Source organism: Eublepharis macularius, chromosome 7 (assembly GCF_028583425.1).
Source record: "Eublepharis macularius isolate TG4126 chromosome 7, MPM_Emac_v1.0, whole genome shotgun sequence".
In the NCBI taxonomy this organism is placed as follows: Eukaryota; Metazoa; Chordata; class Lepidosauria; order Squamata; family Eublepharidae; genus Eublepharis; species Eublepharis macularius.
In genome coordinates, this window is record NC_072796.1 from 68,201,532 (window position 1) to 68,225,588 (window position 24,057).

The window sequence follows — 24,057 nt, forward strand, 5'->3', positions numbered from 1 at the left end:
ACCCCCACCTTAAGCCAGCTGGTGTTAGGAGCAGAGGAGGTGGAAATGTCAATCCCCACTTGAACCCAGGTGGTATTAGGAGTAGAGCATGTGGCGATTCCTGCCCCCCCCCCCTCAGCCAGCTGGGATCAGGAGCAGAGCAATGGTAATGCCTGCCCCTGCCTTAACCCAGCTGGTATTAGGAGTGAAGCAGGTGGCAATGCCCACTCTCTGCTTTAACCCAGCTGTATTAGGAGCGGAGCAGGTGGCAATGCCCACCCCCCATCAGCCAGCTGGTATTAGGAATGGAGCAGGTGGCAGTGCCTGCCACCTGCCTTAACCCAGCTGCTATTATGAGTGGAGCAGGTGGCAGTGTCCATCCCCCACCTTAACACAGTGGTTATTAGGAGCAAAATATTGGCAATGCCCACCCCACCCTAACCCAGCTAGTATTAGTAACGGAGCAGGTGGCAATGCTCCCCCCCCCATTCAGCCAGCTGGGATCAGGAGCGGAGCAGGTGCTAAGGCCCGCCCCTGCCTTAAACCAGCTGATATTAGGAACAAAGCAGGTGGCAATGCCCACCCCCCTTATCATAACTAGCAGTAGGAGTGGAGCAGGTGGCAATTTCCACCCCCCACACCTTAACCCAGCTGGTATTAGGAGCTGAGCAGGTGGCAATGCCCATCCCCTTCTCCCAGGTAGGTTCAGGAGCAGAGCAGATGGCAATGCCCGCCTTCTTCACCCACTTGGGATTGGGAGTGGAGCAGGTACCAATGCCTGCCCAGCGCCTTCACCTGGGTTGGATCAGGCAGAAAGCAGGAGTTAATTCCCTTCTTATCTTCACCTAGCCGGGACAAGAATTGGAGCAGGTCGCAATGCCCACCTCCTTTAACCTGCTGGAATAAGGCACGGAGCAGCTGGCAATGCCCATTCCATCTTCACCCTGTTGGAATCAGGCACCAAGTAGTCAGTAATCTCCACGCCCCTTCAACCTGCCGGAATCAGGAGAAGTTGGCAATGCCTGCACCCTCTTCACCCTGTTGGGATCAGGAGCGGAGCATGTAGCAAAACCCACCTCCTGCCTTCACCTGTCAGGATCAGGTGAGGATCAGGAGGTAGTGCTAACTCCTCCCTTCACCCAGCAGGGAACAGGTGGCAGTGCCCACCCCCCTTCACTCAGCTGGGTCAGGCTTGGAGCGGGCAGCAATGCCTGTCCCCCCTTCACCCAGCCGTAATCAGGCGCAGAGCAGAAGGCAATGCCCATTTTCCCTTCTCCCAGCTGGGATCAGGAATGGAGCAAGCGGCAATGCCTTCCCACCTTTACCCAGCCTGTATCAGATGTGCAGCAGGTAGCAAAGCCCACTACCCCTTCATGTTGCTGAGATCAGGTCTGGATCAGGTGTCAATGCCCACCCCCCTCCTTCTCCAGCCAGAATCAGTGATGGAGGAGGAGGAAATGCCTGCCTGCCTGCGCTCCCCTTTCTAGAGCCCTTTGTATTTTCCCCTACAACGGGCTTTGTTTCTAGTACAATAATATTTTGATCAGCAATTAATTTTTAATGTGCATTCTTAAATATATTTATTAATAAAAACTCAACATGACAACTGTTACATATCAACTACCCTCAAATACCTCAAGTATCAGCCATCATTAGTTAATGGAAAAATTATAAAGAACTGTAAGCCCAGAAAACAGTCTTAAATTATCACTGCTTTCATGAATCAACTGTATAGACACCATTCAAAAATTGCACCATTCAAAAATCCGCTGTTCTTTCCAGGGGACACACAAAGCACTCCCTGACTCATTAAAAAAGGGCACCCTCTGAATACAGAAAATTCTGTTTGTATCAAAGCTTGCAGACCTCTGAATCATACTCAAGAGAAAATAGTCACAACACTTTGCTTTATCGGATCACCAGTGAAGACGCTGGAGCTTTGTCTAAGGTGAGTAAATTAACCTGTAACAATTCATAGATACATTCTGAAATACCTTTAACTATCAGTTCCGCATAATTAGACACTCCAACTCCTCCTTCTGTATGAATCATGCATCGGTAACTGCCAGCATCCCGTTTGGTAGCATTCACCACATTAAAAGAAGCTACAAATCTCCGATCATTAAAGATTTTTATGTCCTTCAAAGGTGCATCCCGTACAAGCAAACCCTAGTGGAAAACAAATACAAAATTTAATTTACCAATAAGGAAACAAATACTGAAGAGACATTTGCAGAAATTTTCACAAAAGGGATTAAACATTTCAATAATACTGAATAAAACTTACTCATTTTGGATTAAATAATTAACATTAATCTGCAACATTCAGCACCTCACTTTCAATTCACAATCACAACTCAATATATTTGTGTAATTTATACTTAGGATATATAACAAGTCAGCTTTATTAAGACACAGAATGTAAATACTACTTAATATCTAACCACTATTTCCTTTGGCCTGCAAACACAGTTCTACCACAGTTTTCATCTTTGTATAAAATGCTTGGAGATCTACATCTCAGAGGAAAAGAAAAGGAGCAGCACACATAGTGTTCTTTGATAACTACCAGAACAGTGAACAGAACAGAACCACTTGGACTGATTTATCTAAACATGTTATAGCTACTTACAATATTTTATAACCTGGCCACATTATAGCAGTGTTATAATACGGTGTGATGGACAAGTTAGAAAACTGACATTGAAGCAGAAGATGCTCTAACGTATTGAAATGGTTCCAAATGACAGCAAGTGGAACAAAGTTCATGGAACAGGACTTTTCTGCCTCTGGTCTCCTGCTGCAGACAATTTGTCCTTCTCTGAAATTCTGCTTCTGGGAGTCAGGAGACCCTCACAAACAGCACAGGAGCTAAATCGGAGTCTCTCCAGTGGAACAAGGAAGCAGAAAAAATTGCCCCCTCCTCCATCAATGGAAGTGTCATTAATTATGCTGGTGAATCTACAACTTTGGATTCAGTCTAAAATCTCTCTAAGCCAGTTCTTGGATTAGAAGATATGTCTGTGCACAGTTTTAAAACTGGTTTGGGAAATGAGGGGAAAGGTAGAGCTGCCGATCTAGGTGGGTCCTGGAGATCTCTCAGAATTGCAGCTGATCTCTAGACAACAGAGATAAGTTGCCCTCGAGAAAATGGCATTTTTTGAAGGTTCATATCTATGATACATAACAAAACATTATGCCCTACTGAGGTCCTACTTCTCTCAAAATCCTGCTCTCCCCAGGCTCCACCACAAAATCTCCAAGAATTTCCCTACCTGGAGTTGGCAACCTTACAGGAAGGAGGCAATCCACTAGAAACCTACTGAATTTCTGGACAACTTGGAATAAGCAGAGCTGAAGTTCTTTAAAATGGTTGCCTAGTTTTATCTATTTCCCCAGCAAAGGTAAAGGATTAGAGGTGATTATTTGTTTAGGAGAAGGAGGAAGACAAGGAAAATGGTTTTAAAAAATCCCACTCCTGCACCTATATTCCCCTGGAAACTACACCACAATTTGGAAACAAAACACACACCCCAGTCTTTTAAAATTAATACAGAAGTATACAGAGTATGTCAACTTCTGCCCTTATATAATGTGGAAACAAATTATAAATTACTTGCACCCCTGTCAGCCTTGAATGTTCTAAACATTTGATGTACATAGCTTGGCATACGTATACCCAATCATACGTACATGTTCATAAATCCTTCCTGTTTCATGATCATATGCTGAGAGGGATGTCTGAAATTGTACGTATATAAAAATTCTGCCTTGAACACATTAAGATACAAAAATTATGTATGAAGGCTAAATCTGGACTTCAGAAGCTAAAAAGAGAAAGTCTTACTTTTCTATCAGAATATAAAAATATCATACCTACTAAAGAAATGCTGAATTCAATTTATAATTAGGATATTCAGATGTCAACATGTTTAGAGTAACCTTATTATGTCATTTATAGTATTTTGAAAGCTCCAAATATAATGTCAACATTAAACTGCTCTTGTACATAATTCATGAGGTGAAAGTCAAGGTTAAACAGACCATTATACCATAGCAGCAAGATATTAAGCAGTAAATAACAAATTTTAATTTCTTTAATAAGTACAGCAATAATGAAGTCATTTAACTTTTACAAGTGATTTTATGGCATGGCCTTATTTAAGAAACTGTTAGAATAAACAGTAGTAAAATAACTTTAAAATAAACAGTTTGTAAAAGTTCAGGAGGATTAAAAAGCTGTAATACTGGGAATATTTTAAAGAAAAGACTATGTTGGAACTATTGGTGCTCATTTTTTTTCCTGAACATATACAACAGATCCTATAGATATTTTGGCATTCATAGATATTTTGATTATTTTATCAGTATAAGAAACATCACATTTCTTAACTATTACAGATGCTAAGCCATGTTTACAGATTATATTAACAGGTAAAACAATGCTACTGGTTTATGTTTCTTGCCATCTTACAAAAAGAGATTTTTTATTTTTTATGTTTCTGATTTACTGATACTATAAATTACTATCATTACCACAGTACGTATTAATAAAATGGCTGCCCCTTGTACAAATCATGAAACCAGAACAACATATTTAGGAACAGCCATTATAAGAAATGTCTCAAATATGTAAAAGATTATTATTTTCTAAAATGCCCTCCTTAACAAACACACACGCACCCTCCACTCCTGGTGAGAACTGAACTCCTGGTGAGAACTGAATATGTTTTAGAGTCACCAAATACTGAAAGCAGCTGAGACTCAGTTAAAGGGGAGAGGGGCAGGGGAGAAAATCTAAACCTTCTAAAGCCCGTTTACAGAATCCTGGAGAGAGAGATCGGGGGAGGGGGGTGATGGCGTTTCACTCTTGTTCCATTAATAAGCTCTCAGATTGTTCTTATATCTAATATTAAAGTAGGGAACCTATGCCAATCACGAAAGCAGCAAAACCAGGCTACCCACAGACTTCAAAAATCCAAACTGGCCTAAACCAGGACATTCCATCAAAGACTTAAAGGTAGCTGTAGTTCAACAGAAACCTTTCAAAAACAAAATCCAATGGGAGGCTGCTGAACTGGAATTCATATGCAAATTTGACTCTGTCAAGCTGGGACTGAATAGGGACTATGAATGGTTATCACATTATCACAGGTAACAGATTTCCTTTACAGAGGCGGGGTCTGGGGGAGCTCAGTGGCACCTGGCGTGGGCTTTCGGGGACCACAGATCTCTTTGTCAGATGCATCTGGCAAGGAGAGCTGTGGTTATCGAAGGCTCATAATGCATTGGAATTGGATGGTCTAGCTGTTTGGCTGCTACAAACTAACAGGGCAAACTCCTTTGAAGCCAACTGATCCACACACCAAAAGGAGATGTTTACATATACTAGCAAAGGAATGTTTTGGTTGCACCCTCCCCTTCCCCCCCCCATTGCCTCTTCTCTCTCCTCCCCTTCTCTCCCTCCTCTTCTATATTTGACCAGTCTCGTATCATGCATCTGACGAAGAGAACTTGATTCTCGAAAGCTTATGCAACAATAAAATTGGTTAGTCTTAAAGGTGCTACTGGACTCTTTTTGATTTGGCCTAAACAAGGACTATGATCTGAGGGAGATGTGGAATGCTGAGTATCAGTTAAAGGGGGGAAATGCAGAGGAAAATGGGGGAACTGGCCAGCTTATACTCCTGAGGGTGTCCTGGTAAGAGAATTTTTGAGTGTAGAAGAAGGTGTGAAATTAAATATCCATCCTGTACAATTCTTAATGGACCCCTAGTATGTTCCTTCTAGTAGAAAAATTCATAGTTAAGTGCCTATTGCAATTCTTCATGCCCAGAAAATTCCCTGCATTTAAAGGGGAAAGACTTAGTTCATAAATTAAGGCAAGGAACCCTCACCCCCCAATATTGTTTGATGAAGAGTGAGCATGTCATAGGAGGCACATGCCAAGCATAGTTGAGCATCAATAAAAGGAGGGAGGTGAAACCCTTTAGAATACTGTTTTCTTTCTTCTTTTCTTAACCAATGTTCAACTGTTCTTGGCATTCTGTGGATCCTGAGCATGCTCACTATGTTTAATATATTTTGTAGTTGTGCAGAACCAGTTGCCAGGAAACACAGCAGGAAACACACAAGGACTGGCAGGGGGCACATCACTTTCCCCAGTTTCTCCATTTCTCCTCCATTTTATCCTCACAACAACCATGTGAGATATGTTAGGCTAACAATGTTTGAGTGGCCCAAGGTTATCCACTGAGCTTCCACAGCAGAGTGGTGATTCAAATCTTGATCTTCCAGATCCTGATCTGAAACACTAACCATTATACCACACTGGCTGTCATGAGGTGGCTGCTGTTGAACAATAGCAAGTAGCCAGTCCTGGATGAACCATAGCAAGTCACCTGGTGACTGCTGCCAGTTCTGGGCCTGAAGAGTCTTTCCTCAAAGGCCAAAAGAACCCTTGAAAGGGTTCTGTCCCACTCCCTGCCTTTCGCTGACAGAACCAAGGTTGAAATTCTGGCAATAATGTTGAGGTTGAGGTTGCCTAGCAACCCTGATAATGACCACTGAGAGGGCATTCATTTCTAAAAACTACAGGCTTCTTTTATAGGGTGGAGGGATTCACTCATTTTTATAAAAACTTTCCGATTTTTCTGCAAACCCCCCGCCCCTATTTGCACGTTTGTAGAAGGATCTGAAGGATTTGTCAAGTCTGTTCATGACACCATTCTCCGGATTTAAGTATCCACAGAATTTGGCCATGGTGAGTATAGTGAGCTATAGATTCTAATATGGCAGCCATGCAAAAACAGAATTCTTTGCTGTTATTTATTTAAAACTCCACCATGCCATTTATAACAGTGCTATGGTGTCATATCTGTGATTGTGGAAACTGAGAATGTTAGCAACTCCTTTAATAACATTTACATTTAGTAAACATTTAATAACATCGAACAAGTTAAAGCTTATAAATATTTGGAGGTAGCCTATGCATATAATGGCAGTCCATCAGCCCATATAACCTCTACAACCAACACAGCAGAGAGAAGCGCCCATGCTATCCTCAGATTCTTTAGAACTGAAGATGGAGGTTTAGTTCCAGCAGCTTTAAAGCTCTTCTCTACTAAAGTACTGACCCAGCTTACTTATACGATGCAAGTAATTCAAAGTAGCAACAATAACTATACAGAGCTACAGAGGGTACAATCCAAATTTCTCAGGGCCCTGTTTTCTGCACCAAAATGTACGCCCAATGTGGTCCTAAGACAAGAGGCAGGGATGCCAAGAGTAGAATTGAATATCTGGAAAGCTGTAATATGTTATTGGTTAAGAATCCACCTAAAGCCTACGGGACTGATCCCTCTATTTTTAACTTCCTCTCCATATCCTGATTGGTCTATTAGGATAATGGATAAATTGAGAACAATTGGGCTATCCCCAGAAAATCTTTTGGAAATGGGTCTAAGTAAAGCCAAATCTATGGTTCAACAACGCTTGGTTGACATAGAGGCCCAAACAGATGGAGCACTCTTGCCTAGTATGTACGGTAGTCTTAAATCATGGTCTGGATTTGCAGCAGCCCCGTATCTCTCTAACATCATGCACCAAAAGTACAGATGGGCCTTTTCTAGAGCACGTTTTGATGCCTTCCCTTCTAATGTCTTGCAGGGAAGGTTTCTTCGCAGGCCTATCCATCAAAGATGTTGCATATGCCCAGAGAAGAAAGTTGAAACCGTTGCTCATATTCTCTTACACTGTAAGTTGTATTCCGAAGAGCAGTTAGGAGCACTTAGTAAATCCATTACTCTCCAAGTTTAAATCTTTGGATAATCATTTGGAATCTGCAGATACTGTGGTACTGAAATATTTGCTGGAAGATACTAAGAAAACTATATCCTTGACAGTAGCAAAATATTGTTTTTTGGTCATAAACAAGCGGAAGTTTTTAACAAAAGGAGAGACTAAAGATAGTTTTATCTTTCAGGATTTATTATCCGCAGAGTATGATAATAGTTTTAACTAAATCTGTTCTCCCTTTCCTTTTATGTAGATAGGAACTGTGGTTTGTGTATGTGATCTTTTTCTTGCTAGTCATTTGACTGTAATAATAAATTTGAATTTGATTTTGAATTTAATAACATTTAATTTGTAAATAAGGGTTTTGAATAAATATTGTATTATTTTACTTAATTTTCATATTTCCTTTTTTAACATGCTACTTGATGTCTTAATCCCCTGAAAAACAGGGAAAACCCCTAACATTGTCATGCATGATGTGAAAAGATATAAATATGAAAAAATAACTACTATTTCTATATGCTTGTTCTATTAGAATCTTTCCCCCCCATTTTTTTATTGTACTGATGTATGCATTAATATTACCTCCACATACAGTCTATATTGTTCTATTAGAATCTGTTTATTTCCTAAGATGATCTGAAGTCTAAAATGGTGTGTATAACTTGGTATCTACAACTCTGAAAAACAGACTTTTCATCACAATTTGTTTGTAATAATATAATTTATTCTTTTTTTCCTAAATCATGGCAGTCCTCCAAGAGACTCTGGATAGTGTACAATCTTCACCCTTCTTCCCAGTTAATCCTTACAACTAAAAGAACCCTATCTTTAAATGTAATTTTGAGTGCTGCTCAAGTGTGGAACAACAAGGATAGAGAGGTATGAACTTCTCTATACATCACAGTGTTAGTTGAGGTGTGCAGGTAATATAACTTCAATTTGGAAACACTAGTAATAATTTTACCGTTCATGGAAGCATGGAAGCAGAAGATTTCCCCTGTGGATACCTCATTCTGGTACCACTAACTAGGGCTGCCAGCTTCAGGATGGGAAATTCCTAGAGATTCTGTGGGTGGAGCCTGGAGCGGGAGGGTTTAGGCAAGGGAGGAACCTGTTCTACAAAATCTGACTAAGGTCTTGATGGAAGTCAGCAGTAAAGCCATGAGCTTAAAGCGAGCAAGTCATGTATGCCATGCTCAATGGTGTATTGGCAACTGTGACGGAATGCAATTTACAGAGAGGTTTCCACCATGCAGCACTCAGAAGGCTAGAGAGGGAAAAGCTGACAGTGGCCTGAAGTAAGAACTGGATTGGCAGGCTTCCCCTTTCCTTTTGATTGGCTGGTCAGAACTAGACATGGGCACGAATGGGGAAAAAATTCCGAACACCCTGTTCATTGTTCGTTGCCATCCACGAACAACGAACAGAACGTGTCCCCTTAACGAACATGTTCGGTGTTCGTGTTTGTGGCCCTTTAAAGATCCCTTTAAACTATCAGCTGGTGGGTGGGATTCCCCCTTGCCGCCTGCCAGCTGATAGTTTAAAGGGCCCTTTCCTGCCACGTGTAAGGGGCAGGGCCCTTTAAACACCCCGCCGCAGGGCTGCTTCTGCCCGCTGTTCATGGGTTTTTTTCATTCATATTGCTGTTTGTGCCCATGTCTAGTCAGAACACCTTCAGAATGCAAGGGTTGCTAACAGGATTGCACAGTTCAGTTGGGAGTTGGGATTTGAAGAAAGTGTGTGTAAGCATCTGACGAAAGAGATCAGTTACCCCTCTGAAGCAAGGGAAAGGATATCAGTTGCCCTAGTGTAACAACCTTGTTTGAGGGAGAAGAATTCCCAGGATAAAACCACAATAGAACTGGGTATGTGTGTGTGTTTGGCTCTGAGGTAATTGGAGACTCCCATTCCAGCCAAAGAAGAGGGTTATTTCTTATTAGGAAAGGAAGAATAACTCCTGCCCAGTGTCTAGAAAAAGGAGTTTGGCTCTGTGAAGGATCCTAGGACTGGGGTAAAAGGAAAACTATGTTGAACTACCATCTGGCAACCTAAGTTTAAAAGAGGAACTCTATGGAGAAACTCTGTTACTATAATCCAAGGAGTAAACAAAACACCTCTCACTAATAAGAATGAAGAACACTGAAACTAAGCTGCAAACAGTTTTGTCTTTTACTTTTAAAGAATTCTGTTCTACCAGCAAGTTTTACCTCAAGACTTTAATTCCCTGACTGCCTATATTCCATCTCTGCCTGTTCAATAAAGTTTCTGTTTCTTTTGAGAGTTACTCAGCCTCCATTGCCATTTCATATACAAATAAGAAAGTGGGCTCCTGCTTTTTCCCTATCATATCCTGGGCTAGGTTAAAAAGCCTAAAATGTCACCGCTTATCAGGAAGGACAAAAAGAACTTTAATCTATAAACAGAGACACGCTACTTGAGGCTGCTCAGCTACAGTGAGCAAACTTTAATTCTGGTAGGAAAATCTGCCTCACAGTGGGTGAGTGAAAGTGTGTGTGGGGGGGGGGTTTCCATCATAGCAACAACTGTCACTTCTCTTAGATAAGGAAATAGTTGTGTTGTAATATTTCTTTGCTCCCTCTCTTTTTATGTAAAATATATAAAAGGTTCTGAGGGCATATGTTCTGTGCTTCTGTGGTAGGAGACTCCCAGAGCCCCTGCATGTTAAAAATAAACAAAGTAACTGTTTCCTGTTTCAGTCCATCAGGAATAGCCTGGCTTGCTTCAAAGAACAACTTCTAAGAACAGACCTCAGAAAGTATAATGCCATAGAATCCACCCTCCAAAGCAGTCATTTTCTCCAGGGGAACTGATCTCTGTGGCCTGGAGATCAGTAGTAATTCCAGGAGCTCTCCAGCCACCACCTGGAGGCTGGATCCCTAAACAGGACATGTGGAAAAGATGGTCATACCTTTCAAATCCCCCAAAAGTGTTAGCAACAATAACCAGCAACAATAACGATAACCCTCTGAAGGGTTATTTTCACTGTCATACGCACTGACAGGAAACTAATCTGTTCAGACATTCTTAATATTAATAGTATTTAGAACATCCATCCTGTGATTCCCATTCCTTAGAATGATTTAAACAACTCCAATACGTTTAGTAAACAATGATCGTAATTGTCTACGGTTTTCTGCGCTTCCTTAGAAAACTCTAAGAAAAAATTAGAATGGTGCACTCGAAAATTTCCTGTCCCATCTTTCCTAAACAAACATTGCTTTAAGAAAGAAATTGGGACTGGAGGTGGTAAGGGTGGCTAGCATGGAAACTGTAGTCACAGTTTAATGAATTTGGCTTGGATAAAAAGCATATGCCAATTCCCAAACACTTGTAGTTTTGTAAGCTCCAAGAAAGAAAAGATGGCAGCCATTTTATCTTCTGCCCACCTGTCCAGTATTCCTTTGCCATCTTTGCCACCTGCATTTTTTTATACAATTATTAGGCAAAATTAGGAATGAAGGGTTACTGGGGATTTCCCTCAACATGCAGAATCTTGCTGCCACTTTGAACTTGGTCCCATTGTGTAGCTTTTCATGGGGGCAGGGGGCAGGATTTCTCAATTAGATATTGTAGTTTATTTCCCAGCAATCAATATTCTAAACCAGGGTTAAACCTGTTAGAATATAGGCTACTTGTCATGTCTGCTGGCAGTGGTGCTATTTTCCCCTTTGAACTAGAACCAGACTGTGCATACGTGTGGTGCTTTGTCTGAGCTAGAAGCTTCTCTCTGACTCCTTTTCCTTTTTCTGTGACTTTGTTCTCTATCTAGTTGTGGTCTTGCAAGAAGCAAGACACTTTTGCAGAGCTCTTCTGTGCAAATATCTTGGAAACTCAGCTATGCTCTCACTCACATGCAGCTGGATTAGAAGGTCACGTGTAATAGGGAACAGTGTTATTTAGATTGGGTTTTTATTTATCTTCTGATATTACAAAATGCAAGTGAATGTGAATCAGCTTCAAGAAAATTAAAATTGTATCTGTTGCAATATACCGGCTTGAAGAATGCTTCACCACATGTGTTTCCATGCTTTCCTGAGTGTGCAACTTTGCTGCATTAACTAACAAAATCTCCAGTAAAAAAGTTTAGAAGCTTACAGTGCAATCCTAAGAAGAGTTACTCCAGTCTAAGCCCATTGATTTCAGTGGGTTTAGACTGGAGTAACTCTTCTTAGGATTGCACTGTTAGTTACTAAGAAAGAAACGAACAGAAAATTGCTAAGGCACCTAAATCTAAACAGCTCAACAAACTTGTGTTAATGTTTAACTTTGGCTCCACATGTGAGAAAAGCAGAGAGAGAGCACATACAGATTTTAGGTTCATTCACCTCACCTCTATGAACGGGTGGCATACTGTTACATCCAAATGGCAGCACTGAATGCTTTCTCTTTCTTTAATAGCTATTTTCTAAGTTTAATTTTCAGATATTTAATTACAAACTTTGATTTGTAGGCAAAGAAGTCAAAGTTCAAACATTTATATTTGCTTCTTGACTATTTTTTTGAGCTGCAATTACCATATAATTTGTAAACTACACATTTTAAATAGTTTTAATTTAGAAAATGTGTATGTTACCTCTCCAGAGAACCTGCTAGAGGCAGTTTACAAAATAAAACATGATAAATCATAAATAATCTCCAGTGATGTTTAGCTCAAATGATTTCAGCCCTTCCCCAGCCCCTCTGCATACTCTCTCTGTGTACACTGTGCAGCTGCAACTGTAGCAAATGCTCCCACACCTCCTGCCTCTGCTGCTACTGCTGACAAAGAAGCCAAGACTTATTACCCTTTTTAAAGGTTTGATCCAGAACAAAGGGAAACCCCCTGGCCAGCAATGCTGGCAGAGGAGGAATGGGCCACGGACAGCAGTACAGGACCCTCAGTTAAGAGCCAATGCAAGACATAAGCACCCAAAGTCCTTCTGCGTCCTACCCCCTCCACCCATGCATAAGAGATGCTCCTGTGTTAGTGGCAGGTAGGTGGATTTTGTAGAAAACAATCATTTTTCCTGTCTAAGTCTGTCTAGAAACTCTTAACAGCACAGATTGCTTCAAAAAATAAAAACATAAAAATTGCAGCAAGAATTGTCATTTCATTTCTCACTTTGTATTACATTTAGCGTTACTCTACCTCATTTTAATCTTTTAACCCTAATCTATTTGAATTTATTTTAGGTAGAAGTTATTTTAACTATACCCTGTGGCGGACCAGAGGGAAGACAGGCTTCCCACAGTCCGCCCCCCCTGCGCCCCGCCCCCGGCCCAACCACCCCGTGGCCGGAGCTGATTGGCTGGACGGGGTTTGAATTCAATTGGCCCGGGTGCAGAAGGCAGCCACGCAGAGACCCGCCGTGTCCCTTCCAGCCCCTCTGGCTGCCCCGCAGGTGGCAAACCGACCTCCCCGGTAAGTCGGGGGGGGGCGCAGCAACCATGAGTCCTTGCAAGAACCTTGCAAGAACCGGAAGAAAAAGCGGAGGAGGTTGAACTCAGATCAACACACCCTGGATAAGTCTACAAAGCAGCTGAAAACTGACAACTTCATCTCTGCTAAGAGCAATGTAAGTAGTTTATCAGCTTCCTACTACGCAAACACTTTGTATTACAAAATACTTTTGCTGATGTAGGGATCAAAAGAATCTTAGACTGAAAAAGAAACATAAAATAGCTGTTTCCAAGATATTGTACCATAAATCTTTCCTACAACAGCACTGTCATCTTCAGTTAGTATACTGTGTATACATCATTTTCAGTTAGTATACAGTTAGTATACTGTGTAATAAAAACATATTTAAATTAAAGCACTGTGCTGTTGTACTTAATACAACAACAACATATCTATATAGTATTTACAAGATTATAGTATCACAATTCAGTTGTGATAATATTTGGTGGAGAAGTGTTATGGAAAATTCCATTCTGTCTTAAAGACTTGGGACGAATGCATTTGCAATCATTACTGGATTAAGTATCACGTGAACTTTTGATGAAACCATATTCTAGGTATATTTACTTATTTAAAACATTTTATGCTGCTTTTCCTCCCTACTCAGGGTCCCCAAGGTGGCAAACATTTGAACATTAGTATAGGTCACCATTAAAAAACATTTAATATATAAAATAATTCAATAAAGACATATAAATACATACCAGAAACATGGACAAGGACCAATAAGAGTTACTGAGGGTATGCCAAAAGAAACAAAAATGTCTTCACTCACTGGCAGAAAACACCAACAAAGGTTGATAAATGAATCTCCATAGTCTTGACACCACAACCAAGAAGGCCCTTTTTTGGGTTGCCACCCATCCACCCTGATGTAAGAGGCATCCGCTTCTAATCTACACTCACACTTTCAAAGGGTAACAACTGACATGGTTTACTACTCCCACAACATGGCACAGAGTTATTCTACTCACAATCATATTTAAAATTTCCCTGCTGAAAGAACATGTTCAAAGCTCTCATGAAATGTTATGAATAACAAGTCATCATATTCCAGGATGGGTTGTAAGGAATTTCAGCAAGTCAAAGAGCCTTTCACATTTCTGTTTTAACTCAGTTGTTATCCAAAATAATGTTGAAATATGTTAATTTTAACTGGGAAAAGCATAAGAAGAAATTGTATAAATATAAACCTCACATGTTCGTTTCTTGAAAGAGAAAAACAAAATAAAAATAGGGATATTCAAATCAAACCAAAGAGTTTTTTGAAATCCAATCTCAACCTATTTATATTAAGAGAGCTCCTGCTATTTCTAAGTCCATATTCTACCTGGAGTATTGTTAGCATAACTATTATTGTGCTAAATAAGATATTTAACAAGTACGTTCCATTAAATCCAAGCTAAAGAAATGAAAAGAATCAAAGGAACTTTAATACTTAAAGCTCTTGTATAGGTCTTTCAATCTCAAATATACTTCTTTTTATCATTGGCACCAATATACCAAACCTATAAATACTTGCTGTCAGGGATAACTCCAGGGTGTAGTAAGGAATACTGGCCACCTATCAAAAGTATTTTTTCTCACTAATGTTTTTGTTATTCTAGAGAGCTATCTGACCAAAAAATTACAGATGAGTAGCCACATCCATCTGTAGCAGTAAAATTAAAGAGAAGTCCAGTGGCACCTTAAAAATTAATAAAATGTATTTCAACATAAGCTTTTATGAGTTGTTGCATACATGAACATCTAGATTAGATTACTGCAATGTACTCTACATGGGGCTTACCTTGAAACCTGTTTGGAAACTTCAAATGGTACAGAATGCTGTAGCAGGATGTGCTGGGCTCCATCAAGGTTCTAATGTTGACCTTTAAAAATCTATACAGTTTGGGAACAACACACCTAAAGAACTGCCTACTAACACATTAACCTAGCTGACCCCAAAGATCATCTTATGAGGCCCTGCTTTGGGAATCCTCATCTTCTTACGTTAAACAGATGGCAGCACAAGAGAGGGCCTTCTTGGTCATTGCACCAGAGTTATAGAAACCCCTCCCCCTAAAAATATCTGTCTGTTCCTTTCTTTTACTATCTTCCACCTGCAGGTGAAAACTTCTTTATTTCATCTTGCTTTCCCTTAATGACCCCTCCTTTCTCCTCTATGTTCTAATTGCTATTTCTGTGTTTTTACATGTGTATTTAATTTTGGTTTTAATTGTTTTATTATTATTTTTAAATGTTCTTTTTTACTGTTAGCTACTTTGGTGGCCCTGATTGGGTAGAAAGACAGGACACATTTTAAAAATAAATAATTAAAAATGAATTATTCATCCATTATCTGCCTAACGATGAACTCCAACTCACAAAAGCCTATGCTGGAATACATTTTGTTAGCCTTTAAGGTGCCAGTAGACTATTGTTTTCATTTCACCTGGTATGAAAAGTAGCATAGTTATTTGAACCATGTTACATTAATGGTCAAACAATCACAGAAGATTAATGTCTGAATTTCATTATTAAAAATTTCCAAAGCCTCTAATCAGTTTAATTTCTTTTAAAAGCCTTCTGTCCCTCCACCAACCTTCTAGCCAGCAGGAATCAGAGAAGTTAATTAGGTGATATATAATATTTCTGGCGACTCTTGAGGTCATACTCTCTGCATAGCTTACTGGCCAAGTTCAGTAGCAAGAACAAACAACAAACAAATGCTGGCTCCTTCGATAATGGTCTTTCCCACTATTCTCCACTTAATTTAGAGTCAACTGTGATGTGAATAGTGTGGTTCTTCCTTGGAACTCAATCTTGTGTCTCTTTCACTACTCTGTACTAGATGAGAATCAGCAGAGTCAATACTAAATTAATTTTGCATTTCTGTGGTTAATCTCAGTAACTGTTGATTGCACTTGTCCATAGAATGGATTATCAGAGCACAAATTACCTCAATTTAACTACCTTTTGAAATATTTCTGTTGTACTGAATCCAAGTAACTGAAGTATTACCATTTTTCCTAACTGCTTATTCAATTACTGTAAGAATGCAATTCAAAACCATTAAACCCAACAGGAACCTTTCAACCAATTTAATCTTTATTGCATGCTATTAGAGATGGACACGAAATGGAACATGAACCAAAAAGAACCATGAACAGGGCCAGTTTGTGGTTCACAAACCAGCGGTTTGTGGAAGCTTGTTTTACATGAACTTCCAAACAGGTCTACTGGTTCGTTTGGTTTGCTGCACAGAAAGCTGATCATTTAAATAGCTGGGTTTGGCTGCCCGGCCAGGAGTTCCTGACCAGCCACCCAAGCCCTACCTGCAGTTTAAATGGCCATTTCCCCACCGCTCGGAGCAGCAAGGAAATGGCCATTTAAACTGTGAGTGGGACCTGGCCGGCTGGCCTGGAGTTCCCGGCTGGGCAGCCAAGCCCAACCCACAGCTTAAATGGCCATTTCCTCACCACTCAGAGTGGCCATTTAAACAGCCCTGTTGTTTAAATGATCAGCTGCTTGTCAGGTATCTCCCCAACAAGCAGCTGATACGTGGGTTTAAATGCCCCTTTCTGTGCCACTGTGGAGCGGCATGGAAAGGGATATTTAAACCTCATGAACCATGAACCGGTTTGTGAACTTGCCCAAGTTCATGGAAGCTCGTGGTTCATGAAAACGCACAAACCATGAACCACACGGTTCATTTTTTTCATGGTTCGTGCCCACCTCTACACCCTGTTTCCTGCAATACATAAATTTTACACCTAATTTGTAACAAGGGATTTTCCTGTAAATCTTAATAATTCTAGCTACTGCGTTGTATAAGTTCCTTGACTGCCTCAAACATAGTTGCTTGAACAAAATCTACTGCATTAAAAAAACCCTCTTTCCTACTTGAATTAATGGTATGTAACATGCTTCATGATCCTTTCTAAAACTTGCTAAATGAGTAGACAATGTATGAGCTACAGGCTGCATCCTGCTCTGCTACTCCTCTCCTAAATGACATCCCAAAAATTAGTGTGGGGTTCTGCAGGTTGAAGAACAGAGTTTGGAGACTATGGGCTATATGGTGTTGATCCTCGGTTTCAAATATTTCAAACATAAGTACTGTGAACTAGCTAAGTATTTATATTTCTTACTGCTCAGATTATATCTGCCTTTAAGATGGGTCAGATCCACAGATCATACTGTGTGTGATTTTTATGTGCAGCCAACTAATACAGAAAACTTGTTGTGCCCAATATTTGGGGCAGGTGTGCCACAAGTCAAATACAAGACAGAGCTACTTTAGTGGTCTATGCTAATGTCCTCCCTTGTGCCTCGGTATGACTTATCTTTGGTCTATAAATTACAGATTCATTATACTGTTTCCAATTAAGAAATTTTGGACACTACACAGCTATATATATGTATATGTAAACAGAGACTTGCTAACAAATTGACAAATGTTCAGCAGCTACAGCAGAAGAGACGTGTATATATTAATAATTAGTGTTAATAGAAATTCTCTTAAATCTTTTTTACCCAATTGCTCCTTGAAACCCAACAATCCACTTTTTTCTCTCTTTTTAGGAATCTGGAGTCTGCTTTTAATCAGCTCCATTTATATCAAAGAGAAATTCAAAGAGAGGAGGGACAGGAAGGGAGGTTCTGCAAAAATTTCAGTTTCGTTCTTTAGATGCTCAAAGGCAGGCAATGTCTTCCCAAACTTTCCTATTTTCCTCATAGAACACCACCTTGTGGTGAAAAACATAAAAATTGCAATGACTGAAATTACAAAAGGGTGCATTGGTTTCTGTTCAAAGAGAAATCAAAGAGAAATCTTTTTTAAAAGAGAAAAAAGAAATCAAATAAATGACTAAACAGCTGTATTTTAAAAAGTGAATTTCAGAAAAAGAAATTCCCCTCCCCATAACAACACTATTAAAAACTGGACTTACTGTAAAGAGGTTCTACTCCTCCTCTTCATCATCATAATAATCATCTTTATTATTATTTTGTGCGCTGTCAAGTTGCAACCAACTTATGGTAACCTCATAGGGTTTTCTAAGCAACGTAAGTTCAGAAGTAGTTCGCCATTGTTGGTCTCTGTGTGACAACCTCGGTCTACCTTGCTGGTAGGGTTGCCATCAAACCTTACCTTCAAACCAGGAAAGGGGGGGGGTGCCATTTCTCCTCCTTCACATGTGCAGTTCCACTTATGTCACTTCCAATTTAAAACCGAAGTGACAGTGGCTTAGCCACAAAACACAGTAAAATTTGGCACTGCTGAACCTCCATTGCTCCCATTTTAAACTGGAAGTGACATCAGCAGAAGACATAAGGAACATGTCCATGCCTTTTTGATGCATGCTCTGGGGGCTGCAGCCATCCTCTGACCTTTTCTCTTTTTCAGTGGCCAATGCCCCAAATGGGGGGTTGACAATCTTACATGGTGGTTTCCCATCCAAATACTGACCAGAGCCAACCCTGCTTAGATTCCGACATATGAAGCGATTGGGTTACCATTCTAATCAGGACACAGTCAATTCTAAGAAATCTGGTAGGAAATGTATGCAGAAGGCCTTAGCCATTATAAATGTATGATGTTCTAAACTATGATAAGCCTTCTGCTTTTCCAAAGGAAAATTCTGTCAGCAAGCTGTTCCTTTCTTCCAGGAAACAGAACATGTTTTATAAAATATTTTTAATGTGAACAAAATATTCTGTTTTGAAATCTGCTAAATAAAAAAAAATCAGTTTAAGCCAATGAAACTTCACCAATACACAAACAGCAGATGCATTGCATGATCCTATGAATTTATTTTCAAAAACTATTCTGCTGTGCCAAGTCCATTAACAATGGTAAGAATATGATCACCACCTTTCCATAAAATTGTCTTAAAAACCTCTTTAAAGCATTAAAGAGAAAAATCCTGGGGAAAGGTGACAAGGAAATGCCTTTTCATGAAATACTTTGTTCATTAGGATACTGAAGAGAATAATTTGAAGTGCACTACAGCACAGGTGAAACACAGTCCCCCTCAAGGTCCAGCAGCCCTTCTAACAAAAAATAATCTTTCTAGTAAAAGAAGAATAAAAAAAGTTAAACGAGTTTCAATGTTTTTATAATTTATGTGGATTTTGACAGGGTAGTTTTGTTTCCTTTTGTATTTTTTGAAAGTCAAATTTGTTTCTCGGCAGAACCAGAAGCAGGATTATCATCTTCCAGGTTAACCAAATATAAAAGAGGAGGAGAAGGAGGATAGGTATAATGAATGGACATACAAAATACAATGAAATGTCTAGATGCATATGAACCTCCTGATGGAGTAATGAGCAATAAGAATAAACAGCAAGGGACTTTTATTTCTATGGCTGGTTAAGGACTATTTAAGGGTAAAGCTAGACATGCAGGTTTTTAAAGAGTTGGGTCTCAATTTACCTGCAGCTACACAGCAACTTGGAGAATAGCTGCTAAAAAAAGGAGAACCCAAACAGCCTCAGAATGCCTACACAGGGCGGGGAGAGGATGGGCTCCCCCCCCCCAAAGCTGTTTGCCTGTGTCACAATAGCAGGGGAGGGAGGTGTTTTCCTTTTTTCCTGCTCCACATGGAGTACTCTGTGCATGTGGAGCAGAAAAAATGGGAGGGTACTCCCTCTGTACTATTTTGACACAAAGAAACAGCTTGAGGAGGGAGGTAGGTGCCCCTCCTCTCCCCATGGAAGCATGAGCCCCCTGCACCCATGGAGGCATTCTGAGGCCATTGGGGCTCTCCTTTATTTTTTAACATCCATTTTCTTTTTAACAGTTGTGTGGCTGCAGAAACCCATTGGGTATGGGAACGGTTTAAAAATCTGCATGTCTATAGAGACCCTAAGCTATCTGTATTCTTGACAATTACATCTCATTACCACATTATTATAGGGCATAATCACTGGAACACATGCACACTCTTGATTGTGTACTGCCTCTTTAAGAAGCTATCCCACTAGGCCTTGGTGTAAGCAGGAATGTAGGAGGGACTCATTTCACTTTTCCCTGCTAGAAGCCTGCAGGCCACCAGGGCCTACCAAGAAGTCTTCAGTACGAGGCCAGGACAACCCAGGGCCTAGTGGACATGAACTGCCATTTGTTAAGTATTCTTTTCCCCCCCAACCCAAGTTACAGTTACTGTTAATAAAGAAACCTTCAAGTTTAAGGAGACAGGGCGTTTCATTATTTTCTCCACTGCACAATATATGGTGAATGGGATCCCCCTGCTAGTAAAACATGCAGAAGCTGTGAGAATAAGAGCTGAAACAGACGTGATGAGATACCTAGGTTCAACTCGTGTTCTCTTACCTCAAGGTTTGTCGGGAAGTGTAGGCATCCTTGCAGGTTAAAGTTTATGCAGCTCCAAGCCGCGCAGCTTCAGGTGGGGGCCAGGCGAGCGAGGGGGAAGATGCAGCAATGCCCTCGCCCAGCCCCCGCAGAGTGACGCCAGGCTGCACGGGGAGAGCTGGAGGAAAGGCGCCTAGATCATTGCTGCATCTCCCCCCCCGCTCGCCTGGCCCCCACCTGAAGCCACGTGGCTCGGAGCTGCATAGCTTGCCGTCCTCTGCGGGGGCTGGGCAAGGGGTGGGTGGAGCGACAGTCCGTGCGATCGGGGGTAAAGGCAGAGCACTCTGGACTATGCAGCTCTGGGTCATGTGGCTTTGGGCAGGGCCAAGCGAGCAAGGGGGGGAGATGCTCTGGGCACCTTTCCTCCTGGCTCTCCTGGTGCAGCCAGGAGTCACTCTGCAGGGGCCAGGCCGGGTGAGGGGGCGGAGATGAAGCAATACTCCATGTAAGCGGGGAAGGGAAAATGCCGTGATGCACCTCGAGAGTGGGAGGAAAGGCGCCCCACGCCTGCACTTCCCTCCCTGCTGCTCTGTAAATGCTAAACTTTAAGCTGCAAGAACACCTACACTTCCCGACAAACCTTGAGGTAAGCAAACACGAGTTGAACCTAGGTATCTCATCATGTCTGTTTCGGCTCTAAGTTATCAAACTAGTTTATTCTTCTCCTTTTCATATTGTTGGTGACTTAATATAGAAATGGCTGCCCTGGGCCATATAGAAGAATGTGATGTAAGTCAACCAGCTTCTTGGGACTGTTATGCAGAATGACTATCTACAAGCTAATAAATTGAAGGGACAGAACAAAAGAGTGCAATTTTACGGGCTGTCTGTGGAGCAAAAACTTTCACTATTGTCAGTTCTCTAACGGCACCTGCTGCACCAAGTACTAAAACTTATGATGAACTGATAGAACTGTTGAAGACATGTTTTTGCCCATCTATTTTTTTAGGCATGATCAGCGAGCCAGTGAAACTATAGCAAAATACATTGCAGAGTTCCGTCACCTTGCTGAATACTGTGAATATGAGGATCTGACCGGCAGGGACTTCCACGTGTTCCAGCTGAAGCAAGGCATGGAGTTTAAAGTGCCCATTTCCATGCCCTTTGCTTGCAAGCAGCATGGAAACAAGGGCTCCCCTGTGGGGCTGTCTTCAGCTGACAGACCCCTGAAAGTGATGGACCACGTACCGACCAACTGGTCTGCAAACTGGGGAGGATCTGTGAAAAGTTTGTGGTCCATGGTCCATGAAATGTGATGGCCCATGGCCCAATGGCCCGTGGTTTTTTCCTGGTCCGTGCCCACGTCTACCTGGCACCATTGGCGAAAGAGGCCATGGGCAGTTATCAGCATGCATAGCAAAAGAGCTTGTAAGCAGAAGATGCATAGGAAGCTATGAGGCATATAATTAGGTGGGTAGGAAGAATGTTGTTTGTGATGAATAGGAAGGGTGCCTGGGAATGCTCTGCGCAGGCTCCCTCAAAATCTGGAAACAGCCTTAGGAACCAGCATACCTGAAGGATGCGTACTCTCTTCTAAAGCTAGCAGGCTACTACAGTACTCTTCTGAGGACCTGTTTCAGGTTCCCCTACCTTCTGAAATGAGGCAGGTAGCAAGCTAGGAGAGAGCCTTCTTGGTCTTGGCACCAAAACTGTGGAAGTCTCTCCATAGAGAGGTTCACCTAAACTCTTCTTTTGCCATCTTGCATGCCAAGACTTCGTTTTTTCATCTGGCATTCTCTCATGGATCCCTCCTTCCTGTCCTTTGCTTTAATTGTTTCTATATTTTGTATATGCATTTTAGCTTGGTTTTAATTATTTTAATGATGTGTTTTTGTTTAATTGTAATGGTTTTTAAGATGTAGTTTTATTATGTATATTTTTAATCAAAGTCAATAATGCTAGGAAAAGTGGAAGGCAGTAGGAAAAGAGGAAGACCTAAAACGAGATGGCTTGACTCACTTAATGATAGGATATTTTGGAGGTCTTTTCTTCATAGGGTTGTCATAGGTTGAAGGTGACTTGACGGCACATAACACACACACACTATAGCATCCTATATTTAAACAAACTTTCAAATCTAACATACTCTTTCTTTCCATGCAGTATTTACTCATAGCAATTCCATGGGCTTCAGTTACATTATTAAGGCTGTATCATGTTTCTGTTTTAAAGCCACAGGTGCAAAGTATCAGTCCCAAAGAGCCTAGTGCCTACAGTTAGCAATTTCTTCAGTAAGCAAGAAAAATTGCTTATATTTTCTTCAACCTTTTCCAAATAAAAAGACTCTAAAATGAGCCTCTGACCCTATGTGCAGGACTGGATCTAAAGAGGTCTTAGATTTCATTACAGAGGCTTGTTTGTACACTGTCACTATTTTCCACTGATCTTAAAGAAAGGTTTTAAATACTGAAGATTTCTTGTATGGCTACCAAAGCAGCATTAAAATAACTGGAAGAACAGGAGACATGTATTAACATATTATTATAACTAATATTTAATCAGTATTTTCTAAAAAAACTTCAATCATTCTTCATAACATAGATATTCCTATCAATAAACATTCTAAAACAGATATTAAGGTTATTTTGGCTCAATCATCATTTTATGGACTGACTCTGCTTTAGATAAAAGTTTTCTTTTTTGAAAGGTTCTGACTAAAGTCCACAAAGCCATTCATCTTAGCTGTAAACTATATTCTGTTAAGCCATTCGGCTATGAAAGGAAGTTCTACAACGTTCCACTTGTAAGCAAAGCAATTATGATTAACAGCCTACCACTGCTGACAGCTAAGGGCAGTGCTTTCTTTCTGCACAAGGTACTACCAACACAAGATCCTCTTGCACTGACAACACTCCTTGTGCTGCCTGAATGAAACCTGATGAAAACAGGGTTGCACATACCTGTAACTCCTGTTCATCGAGTTTTTCTGTGCAGGCACATTTTCTCCCTCCTGCCCCACTGTGAACTCAATGGTAGATCCAGTTGCAGCTTGTGGAAGCTCAGGAGAACTGGGGTGAAGAGGGGTCGGGTCACTCCTCCTTTATCACATGCCCATTTTTGGCAGGAAAATGGGATCCTATATGACTCAGGAGAAGGGGCCCCTAAAGGAGCGTTTTAAAAGCTTTAAAGATTTTTCCAGGTGCCTGTGTTAATGAAGGTTAAAGGTTATAGATTAAATAAAAGGAAAGAAATTTGTATATGTAAACAGTTATTGTAGGGATTGTAGGTAGGTAGGTAGGTAGGTATATAATAGGTGTGTGTATTTTGTTGAAATTTGTTGGAATTTTTGGAACCTTAGACTTCATAGTTTTGTATTGTAATTTTCAAGTTTTCTTTTTTTGTTGTTATAAAGTTTATTGGATGAGGTAATATAATATTTTGTTTAGTACATACATCTTATCCAAATCATATCCTTCTAAATATAGAACCCCACCCTCCCCCGTTTCTCCGTTGACTTCCA

At 40.7% G+C, this 24,057-nt stretch overlaps 1 protein-coding gene across 6 annotated transcripts in view; it reads right to left on the reverse strand.

Annotated features, from left to right (window-relative positions):
* The window catches only part of PTPRM (protein tyrosine phosphatase receptor type M), a 749,315-nt gene that overhangs the window by 448,142 nt on the left and 277,116 nt on the right, over positions 1-24,057 (reverse strand). For all 6 annotated transcript variants that reach the window (XM_054985128.1, XM_054985127.1, XM_054985126.1 and 3 more), the window contains exon 6: positions 1,974-2,148. In XM_054985128.1, the coding sequence (XP_054841103.1) occupies positions 1,974-2,148 (175 nt within the window). The remainder of the gene's footprint in view (positions 1-1,973; positions 2,149-24,057) is intronic.